The sequence below is a fragment of the Talpa occidentalis genome, unplaced genomic scaffold (assembly GCF_014898055.3).
Source record: "Talpa occidentalis isolate TD23 unplaced genomic scaffold, MPIMG_talOcc4v2.1 talOcc4.3, whole genome shotgun sequence".
NCBI classification, from domain to species: domain Eukaryota; kingdom Metazoa; phylum Chordata; class Mammalia; order Eulipotyphla; family Talpidae; genus Talpa; species Talpa occidentalis.
In genome coordinates this window covers 5702113-5712824 of record NW_023603184.1, presented here as the reverse complement: position 1 = coordinate 5712824, position 10712 = coordinate 5702113, and the positions used below count along the sequence as shown (strand labels likewise).

At 44.4% G+C, this 10712-nt stretch overlaps 1 protein-coding gene across 16 annotated transcripts in view; it reads right to left on the bottom strand.

Annotated features, from left to right (window-relative positions):
• Nucleotides 1–1123: 1123 nt before the first annotated feature.
• The window catches only part of PHF21A (PHD finger protein 21A), a 172645-nt gene continuing 163056 nt past the window's right edge, over nt 1124–10712 (bottom strand). For all 16 annotated transcript variants that reach the window (XM_054699233.1, XM_054699245.1, XM_054699244.1 and 13 more), the window contains 5 exons: nt 10355–10518; nt 4751–4906; nt 3655–3730; nt 3167–3270; nt 1124–1930 (listed from right to left, as the gene is read on the bottom strand). In XM_054699233.1, the coding sequence (XP_054555208.1) occupies nt 1673–1930; nt 3167–3270; nt 3655–3730; nt 4751–4906; nt 10355–10518 (758 nt within the window). In that variant the 3' untranslated portion in view covers nt 1124–1672. The remainder of the gene's footprint in view (nt 1931–3166; nt 3271–3654; nt 3731–4750; nt 4907–10354; nt 10519–10712) is intronic.

Genomic DNA, 10712 nt, shown 5'->3' with positions numbered 1-10712 from the left:
TCCGCTTGGGCTTCAAAAACAGGAGCCAAGATCCCTGCAACTGAGAAAAGAGGACAATCTTTTCTGAGGAGGGAGAAAGGGGGTAGAGGTCGGCCGGGCCCTTCAGGGCTGCGGCCGTCCCTCTGGAGGACAGAAACCATGGAGACTGGCCCACCAGTCTTGAGACACAGACACAGCAAAATGGCATCATGATCAGCAGGTTCTGTGCTAAAAAATTATAACTACACAGCATTTTCTCCAGTTCTGACACCTTTTTTAATAGAAATCACTGTTTTTAGGAAACAAATAGCACTTTGTAATTTTTTTTACAATGTTTCTTACCTTGATCTTAATTTAAGTAACACTAGGAAGACCTCAATATCTTTTATTTTCCTTTTTAATTTAAAAAAAAGTTGTTGTTGTTGTTTTCCCCAGATACAAAGATTTTTGCCCTTGCATAAAAAAACAGTGCCCCGAACGATGACACAAGGACGCACACGGACTCACTGACCTCACTGACACTAGGATTCCTACTCTACCATGCAAGGTCTCGACTACCCTTAAGTGGACTGTCAGCCTGAAAAACAGCTTTTCTATTCCTTATTTTAGTTTTTGTTACCAAAAAAGTAAAATAAATGACAAAATAAAAACTTTTTTAAAAAAAAGAAAAAAAGAACAAAAACAAAAACAGAAACTAAAAAAAAAAAAAGAGAGGAAAGAAATGTCTCCATTCGGTTCACACACACCTGGGCCGCGTGCCGCTTCGCTCAGGACCTTCTCTTCTTATAAATATAGAAAAGGGATGGAGCTTGTTTTCAAGTAAAATCACTGATCCACCTTTTTCCCTTCCTCAACACACACACCCTTCCCTGCCCCGGGGCCTGGGCTGGGGCCCGGCCCTGCCGCTCCAGGAGAGGGAAGAGAACCTGACCTTCCGCGGGGTGCTCGCCAATTTGCCAAAGCAGGGAAGGAATCTGGGAGGTGGCGGGGCGCCCACGGCGGGAGTCCCGTGCTCGGGAGAGGAACCCGGAGGCCGTTCCCGTTCCCGCTGTCGTCTCCGGCTCCCCAGCACCGGCCCCCGCCGCAGACAGACGACAGGAAATACTGCTATGTGATATACTTCTCCCACCCCGGCCCCCTCCCATCCCCTCCCCATCCCGCCTCTGGGCACTGGGGTTGCTTAAATCTCAATTTCCTTTTTTTTTGGTTTTATAGTAGTGAAAGTTTAGAAACAGGAAAGCCCACATACTCTTTGGACTTGTCTTCTCTACCTAAACAAACTGCTCGGCAAATAAGGATCTGAAACCTGCTCTCCTCCCTCCGCCCGTCCCTGCTCCCCACCCAACAAAACAAAAACAAACCCATCGTGGCTGTGGAGGCTGCTGCAGGCACACACTGGTGTATAATAGAGAGAGTAAATATATTATTTCACTTGGCATGGTGCTGGCAAAGAACCTCCAGCTGGCACTATTTCATGTAACATGGTCCAATCTTTGCATGTACACACAGAATAAGAAGGATCAATTGGCAAGCTCTGGTGCCACCTGGCACAAGCATCTTCTCTCTCTCTGGAACCAAAGAACCAAAAGAATTCTGTACTTTCCAGAAGAAATCCGGCTTTGCTTTTCTAGAGTCTTCAGTGTTTTGCTCTCTTTGCCGCCGGGATCCCGTGGCTTCTCCTAGCGGGGCTCTGTTATTTAGTCTCTTCCCCCTGGTTACAGTTCGCTGTGCAGCTCTGGGAGGAGGGGGAGGGGGCCGGCGTGGAGGTGGTGGCATTGGCAGGGGGCGTACAGTCCGGGCCATTGGAGATGGCCCCCACAGTGGCCTCAGAGTCTACAGGTTTGGAGAGGTCGATGCCGTGGATGAGGCGGATCAGCTGTTTTACCTTCTCCAGGGAGCTGTGCATCTCCTTCTGCCGGGCCAGGATGGTGTTCTTCATTTCCATGCATTTCTGCAGCAAACGAGAAGGGAAGCAACACTGAGCCTCCTGCTTTTCTAACCAGCCTGGCAGTCCTCTCCAGGTAAAAGGAGCCTGCAGGGCTCGTGTGCAGCCCCTGGCCCTTGTTCTGCTTCACCCTGGAGTGGGTGCTGCTATGCAAGGGAAGGAGGCGGCCAGAGAGCTAAGAGAGAGGGGAAGTGAGTGGTTTCAAAGCTAACCCTACCTGACACTAGGACTTCAAACCATATGTGAATTACCAGGCTACTACCATGAAATAAAAGCCCTGCTGAAGCTGGCTGGGCAGGTATGCGTGGGCTAGGCTAAATGGGTGCTAATGTGCTCAGGACTGCACTGAGCTTCCTGGGCTAGAAAATGAGCCAGTGGCATCTGGACTCCATCTGAGAGCCTACGGAGGATCATTAGGCAGCCAGCATTTAGAGGTAGGGCTTGGGTGGGACATACAGGGGATTTAGGAGACTCAGACTGCAGCTAACAGTCAGAATCTCTGTCCTCAGCCTCCCACACTTGCTGACTTCTGTTCTAGGGTCCTAGATGAGAGCTGTGTATGGCATGGGGAATATGGTGCATAGGAGAAAGCAAGCCAGTGGGTAGCTCAACTGCCACCGTGTCCAAGGCACCACCTGGTATCTGTGAGGGCACCTCACACCAATGGGGGGACTACTCAAAGGAAGAGAGAAGCCCCTGAATCCCTGCTGCAAATACAACCCTCCTTCCAACCGGACAGGCCAGGCTGAGCAGTATTCACGTCCAATACTTGTCTCTAGAAAGCCCTCTTCCTTAGGCTGGTCAGAAAATCTTCAAAATACAATTAGCACAATGTGGAAGAGAGCTCAGGAGACTAGAAGGAATCACATAGGGCATCTGGTCTGCATCTGCCAGGCCTCAGAAGAGGCCACACACTCCTCCCAAACACCCTCAGGATGACACTGAGCTGGTGGCAATACTGCTGCATCGTAGCTGCGACCACCGATACTTCTCTAGCCCAGAGATGGAAAATCCGCTCTCAAATCAAAGCCAAGAGGACATTCTGGAGCTTGGCTAAGGTGCTATATACCAACTGTTACTCTATATATTGGTAAATATATACATAGTATATCGCTATATAGACATTTGCTCCAAACCCTAACTGGAGGCAAAGTTTGTAGCTATAAATAAGCTGAAGGACCTGACTTGGCCCTGGGGAGCTGCTGCCCCGTGTCTATCACCGAAGGCAGGAGGGTGACTTACACTTATAGAATTGCTGAGCTGTTTCACCTTCTGCTCTAGTTGTTCTCGTTCTTGTTTTAAATCTGAACTCCATTTAAGTAACTTCTGTTTCTCTTCTTCTTTTGCTAAAAAGAAAAAAAAGAACCTGTTTTTCACAAGGAATTCTTCAAAGAGGTCACTATGTTAGGGATACTTGCCAAAAAAAGGCATTTTCTCTAATGTGCCCGGAGTCCCACCACCGTGCAGAACCTGCACATGTGGATTAAGGCGACTGTCAGTATCCTGCACCTGGCTTTGCATAAATAAGATAACATTTCTGGTTTTTTTCTCTCCAAGAAAGTGTTACATGAACTTCCTACTTCATTGAATCAAACATTTTCATTTTTAACTGTAAATTTCCTTTTAGAAACAAACAAAAAAAAATGCTCTAGCACTTTTTTATTTTTCACATCGGGGAGACAACTAAATAAGGCTTACTAAATAATAAAATAGTATGGATGATTCTTTACCTGCTTTGTAGGCAATATAGGAATGAACAATTGCTAAAGTTCCAGGCCAGGGAATTGCTTCTTCTTTCTTGAGCATCTGAAAAGATTTTTAGAATTTTACTTTAAGAAGCAGGTGTACACACACGCAGCCCCTGTGTAACAACAAGCCGTGTGTCTACAGCTGCTGGCAGTCAATTTAGGAAGAATATATGGTGGCAGTGCTGTAAAAACTTGGTTTACAGCTGCTGGACTCTACCAAGCTGAGAGAATGAGGTTCACTGGAGGAGCTACACTCCTCAGCCCGGCTTAGAAACAGGCTGGCTCATGCTGGGCACCTACGTGCAGCGTGACCCCAGATACTCTGGCAGCCAGACTCCCCAGCACGCAGCTGACAGTCTACACAGTGCAATAGCCACGGGCTGGTACATCCTTACCTGACATGGCTGCCTGTGCAATTTGAGCTTTCTAAGTCCTCAAAAACAGCCTGATCAAGGACAGAAAACATAAATAGACCCTGTGTAGAAAATCACCAGCGGGTCACAGAGCAGCATCCAGGAAGAGAACACTCAGAGTTGTCTCTACAACATCATGAGTGAGGACCCAAGTTAAAAGGGGAAACCGTGATTCTCTCAAATCATGATTCCAAAGAACTGAGCAGGATCCCAAAGCTTGCTGAGCTACTGGACATTTATTATTTATATTTTGCCTACTTCTAAAAAAGATGTGAGACAGCTTGTAGTGAAAACAAAGACATAAAGATAAATGGATAGCTGAGAAAAAGGATTTTATTGGGTCTGGACCATTCTTAGAGAATGAGGCAAAGTCTTACAGACTTTCAAGGGGTCAGGTAATGAGACTAAGTCATTTCAAATAAAGAGAAGCAGTTAGGGTCTCTTCACTGGTACGTGAAGTCACTGCCTCATGAATACACCAGAGACCCTCCGAGAATGGACACTGCATGGGAGAGTGCTGAGCTCTGAATAGGGCAGATGTGGTCTCGTAAGAACTACAGGGGAGGAAAGAGATTCTGCCATTACTGCAGATTAGAGGGCACAGGTCCTCCTGACCACACTGTCTTTCTCCTTTGCCCCTTACCCGACTGACCCACCCACAGTACCTGGTCCTGACATCTGGGACAGATCCACATGCCCTTAGGAATTGTTTTCAGAGGAGGGTCTAAGCAGTCCAGATGATACACACGGGAACATGTGTCACACATCAGCAACTGGCCGCTTTTTCTGCATACACTGCAAAAATCCTCATGGATATCACCCTATGAAATCAAGAGGAAAGGTAAGAGAAAGGACAGAAAAGGTAAACTTTGAATATTAACATGTACATTCTGGATACATATAAATGCTTTAGGATAATCTTCCGACATGCTATGAGTGATGAAGAAAACTGGGGTATCATCAATGGAACAAGTGTCCACCTGCTCCACATGACTTAAGTTTCTCAGGTAGGGACAGTATTCTGAATTTAAAGCAGAGTTTACTGGAAATCCCTGTAGTCACCTCGGCCAAAATTAATGTTACAGGTGATAGCACAGCAATTTTATGTATTGGTAGAGTACAACCCACATTCAGATAGCTTGAAAATAGTGAAATCCTTTATCAACCTGCTTCCACGTTAGGATACAAACAATTCTCATTATCATTTTGGGGGGAAGTTTAGAAGAACTGTTCAGGGAGAAAAAAATATATAGTGGAAGTTCAACCAGGAAAAGATTAAGTCAGGAACAAATTAACCCCTATGAGCTTTCTACCAAGAAGATTTTAAAAAGCCAAAGCAGCAGCTGACAATGTTATCTTAAAATCAGTATTTGGCATTTATTGTTCAATGGGCCATTTTATTCTGGAAGGCCTCTTTCCTCCCTATGAAATACTTTGCTAGATGGAAAAAAGAGCAGCCCCAGGGCACTCTGCCTGTCTCCCCCAACCCCACCAGGGATAAGTCCTGGCACTTGGGTAAGCATGCACGGGCCCTCTGAGCAGAAGGCACCGTCAGAAAAAAGCAGATCTGAAATTTGGAAAGAACACAGGGGAATAAAGTGAGGTATTAAAGAAGGATTTTTCAGCAAGTCAATGCCTGGCATGTTCTCCGAACAGGATTAATGCCGCTGACCAAGGACACCAGGGAAGTGAAGACGGAAGGGAAGTGTCAGAAGTTAGTAGCAGGGCAGCACCCACAGTTTGGAGCAGACCCCTGTTTCACTTCCAATGTGTTGTTTTAGATTTCTAGGCTATTCTGCCAGAAGGTCTAACAAAAACTTTTCAGAAGAAGCAACGAAACATAGAGCAACGCCCTGTTCTTCCTTTTTATACCCCCTCAACCACCACCACTGAAGGAATATATCTACACAGACTTAACAATTACGCTCTAAAGGAAAGAAAATGTTCTTTACAGAATTAGATTCACTAGGGTATATGGCAGCCTTGAAAACCAGCTGCAAAAAGTTCTAAGATACATCAGTGTGTGGATGGATTTTAGTCTCTGGCCAGTAGAAAAAGGTAGTCAGTACATGCACAAACCAGTGCATGAGCATTCAGTCTAACAGTTTAACTTCCAGGCCCTGAAAGAAATAAGGTATGACTCCCCCGAAAAACTGTGACTTTCTTCTTTCATCTTTAAAATCAAGCTGAGAGAGCTAGTTTCCCTAAAACGGTAGCCCCATGTTGGGGTCTGCATCTTTATGAAGTTCACACAAATATTATGGCTTCAGAGACTGCTCACTTTCTTTTACTTCTGATCAGGAAGCAGAAGGTAGAGCACACATAAAATCAAGGTTAAATTATTTCAAGTTTCTGAAGGAAAGCAATCTTCCTAGCCTGTTTACCAATCCCATAGCAGCAGTTCTTCATCTTTTTTGGTGTTTAAAGTCCCCTTTAAACTCCTCAAATTACTAAGCACCTCAGGAGCTACTGCTTATGTGAGTTTTATCTACTGAGATTTATTATATTCTAAGTTCTACAACTTTTTATTTTGAAATAATTACAGAATCATAGAAATTACAAATATGGTGTATTAAAAAATAACAAACCCCAAAATATACAAGTTACACATTTTATTAGTCATCAGAGTGTTGACATTATCGCACACCATGCAGTATCTGGAAAACTCCAGTGTTCACTCTTGAGAGAATGAGAATGAAAATAGCAAAGAGTATTTTAGTATTATTACAAAAATAGTTCGGACATAATGGTGCCCAGAAAGAGTCTCAGGAATCACACTATGAGTACTGCCTATAGAAATGAATATAAAATTCCAAGATACATCACCCATCCGTACAGAATTGGTTCTTTGCTTAAAGAGCGCAGGGGAAATGCTGCACCATGGAAGTGCAGCCTCAGGTCAAAAGGTTGAGACTTTGGTGACTGATCAAATTATCACCATGAACCAAATGATAAAGTGGAAGATGGTTCTTTGTAGAAGATAAAGACATGCACTTCTTTTGAAAGCACCCTAGCTATATGAATTACGACTTCATCATTTGCTAAAAACTTGTTTTATAACTATGCCAAGCTATCTTCTCTTCTCATAAAAGTGATGATAGTGGCAACAAGGTACATCCTGAGGATTAGTGTCCGGCTGGGGCTTGTATCAGCAACCCCTTCTTGATGGCTATTGATTCCAAGGAAATGCCTGCCTCTCAACTGTGATTGTTTAATTAATGTTGTCAGGGCTTATGCCACCCAGCAGCAAACATGCAGAGCCCTGGGTGTTGATTTTAATCACTGCCACTGCTGGGATACTGCGAAAGTAGAAGTCAATTATCTTTTTAAAAATTTCATTCCACTGGGTTTAACTTAGGAAGTTCTCAACGTATTTTAGTGGTTTAGTAAAGCTTTCTTTTATCTTTAGATTTCTGAAAAGAACAATGCTTGCATTTTAAGATGAAACCTGGCAGAAGCTTTTAGCTTGTGATTTGATCTGAGTGGACCCTTTGGTTCAGTCTTCCAAGAAGTCCCTAAGCCCCCTCAGTCAAAAATCACAAAAAACAAAACAGCATTGTTGAGGAAAGAGACACACACGCAGAGCCACAGAAGCATATGTTCCCCAGCATTTATGCGCCACCCTAGATGGAGATCCTTACCAAGAAGCCATGAGCTGGCAACTCCTTTGGGACGGCTTCAACTGAACGATCTTTGTTGCTAGCAAACAAGGTTTCTGACAGGGACTCCTGGTGTCCATTAACAGGACAGGCAGAAAACCTGTATCATTTACTCATGCCAAAAGTCAGGAAAGCTAGATGAAATGCTGAATCTTCATGGCAAGACTGGGTGGTAGCCACCAGCTGTGCCAAGGAAGGAAACCTAGCCAGGAGAATATAACTCTTCTGTGATCTTGGATGACCCTGCCTCTCCAAAGATGACACTCCCTTTGTTGCTTCTGGAATTTTTACTCAGGATTTGCAAATGCTACCCTTCTGCTCTTTGGGGAGGGTAGGCCATTAATAAGTTCGGAGGACCTTCAAGTTCAGGGGACATTTTACCTGAAGATGACCCTACAGACAAGAAGTGGGACATGTACAAAATGAAACTAGGTTTCCCTTCTCAAACCTGATCTTCCTGTCATCATTTGCTTCATTCTTCTAGCTGTTTATGCCACAACCTGGGATTCACCCTTGACTATTCTCATTTTCTCATACCCCATTACCCAATCCCATTGGCTCATCAAAACACGCAGCTCTGGTAACTCTTCTCCATGTCTACTCTCCCGTCTGATTAGGCCAAGTCATCACTGGTTCTTGCCTGGACGACAATAGCCTTCTACCTAGTCTCCTGCTTCCATCCTATCTATCCTCCCCTGCCTCTTCTCTATTTCAGACACAGCGATCTTTTAAAATCCTAATCAATTTTACAATCACCATAAATACAATAAATGCAGGCAAGAACCATTAAAGGATGTTAAAAACCACTGGGTAAGAGTTTTCTGGGGAACTAGGTACTTATACAGACTCAAACTTATCTCCATCAGAAGAAACAGACAACTTTGCAAGTGAAGAAATTTGATGGGAACTATCATAAGAGAAGAAAGGTAACACGCCCACGAGTGGGACAGACTGACATCATGTGCCTCCTGCTGTGATGCGCTGAGGACTCATCATCACTTATTTTGTGGCCTGTGAGAATGCATCCCCGAGTCTATTTGTGAGGAAAAACACACCCAAACAGAGGGGCAACGCACATATAGCAATTGCTGTTTTAAAGTGTCAACGTCATGAAAGACAAAGAAAGGTTGGGGAACTTCCAGAGTAAGGAGACTGAAGAGACAACATCATGACAGTAAGTGTCCACAATGACCTTGAATTCGATCCTAGAGCATAGAAAAGCCAATTATTGGGACAACAGAAGAAATCAGATATGGACAATATATTATGTAATATTTTGTCACTATTAAATTTCTTCAATTCAATAACTACATTGTAACTACACATGAGAAAACATCTCTGTTCTTAGGAGACATACACTGATGTATTTGGGGTGAAGATCCATGACATCTGCAACTTCTTAATTAGTTCAGAAAATGTGTGTGTGTGATGGGGAGAAGCATATTTGGCACAGTGGTAACAAGAGGTGAGTCTAGGTGAAGGATGTGTATACATATGTGTATGTGTCTGTCTGTGTATGTTCTTTGTATAGTTCTGCAACTTTTCTGTGGATTTGAAGTTTTTCAAATTAAAAAGTTGAGAAATTATGTCACTCCTCAAAACCCTGTAGTGGTTCCCATTTCAAGAGCCACAGCCCTGCCACCTCTGGGTCTCACCTCTGCTCACTCCACCCCAGTCATCCTGGCCTTCTTGCTTTTCTTCCATGCCATGCACACTTCCACATCAGGGCCTGTGCATTACCATCCCCTCTGCATGGAATGTTTTTCCCACCAAGTACTCTGCACCCTATCAGAGGGACTTTCTTTCTCTACTCTTACTCATGAAAGAGCAACCTTCCTGCCACGACTCCTGAAGCCCCTGATTCTGTCCCACTTTTCTTCACTGCACTTACTACCACCTGACATATTACATGTTCATCTGTGTATCACCTGCTTCTGGCCATACAATATGAGCTCCTCCAGGGCAGGGAGTTATTCTGTTTCCAGCTGTGTGCCCAGCCTCAGGAACAATGCATGCTCAGCAGAGTAGGGCTCAGTATATATTCCTTAAATGAATCCACTACTTTGTAAATGCTCTTTTAAAAACTCAAGGGACTGTTTACAGTCTTGAATTCTGGGTGAAGGGTTACTAAGTATCTAACATTCTTTTCAGGAACCTATTTTTGATTAACTCTGCTGAGAAAAGGTGTTTTAAAGAAAAGTTTTCTACTTTTGGAATTCTACCTGAATCAGGAAACAAGGACAGCTAGGGGAAGATACACCTTGTTCATTTCCCCCACCCCCCAACACGGATGACAGCACTGCACACCTCTCAATTATATGCGCTGAAGTCCCTATCTCAGCCCTTTCCTGAGAACTCATTGACAGCCGATTAATCCAGGCTCTGAGAACTCTGTGTGAGCCTCCTGATGAATTTAACAAGATTCTCAAGGCCGTGGCAGGAGCTGGGGCCCCAGCAGAAAGCTGCCTTACATGGCATATAGTGTCCTGCAGGGATTACCGCTGTTCCAGGGTTAGTCAAGGAAATGCAGCTGGTAAGGAGACAACACATGATAACGGCTTCCCCATCTGAGCTCTCAGAAAGAGAGTGAGCTTTTCCCACGTTACTTACGTCTGTGGAGGTGGGGCTGGGCAGGGACACAGGCTGAACAGGTGCAGGGAAAGTGAATGTGGTCTCTGTCTTTTCATTTTCAGGGGAGTCAGGATGACTGGATGGGGGGGATGTTGGGGTAAGGGCTCCAAACCCCAGCACTGCATTGTATTTTGGAGGACGACCTATATACCAAGAGAAGGGAACAAAAGGGAAAAAAGGGGGAGGGAAAGAAAGGGGGAAAAATGATCTTACATACCTTTGGCCAGTGTTCCTCATTGGCTAGCATGGAAAAGGAAGTGAGGTAGCAGACAGAAGGTTAATACCACAGTCCCAAAGAGAGGAAGAGAAGCACAGATTTAAATGTCATCAGAAACAA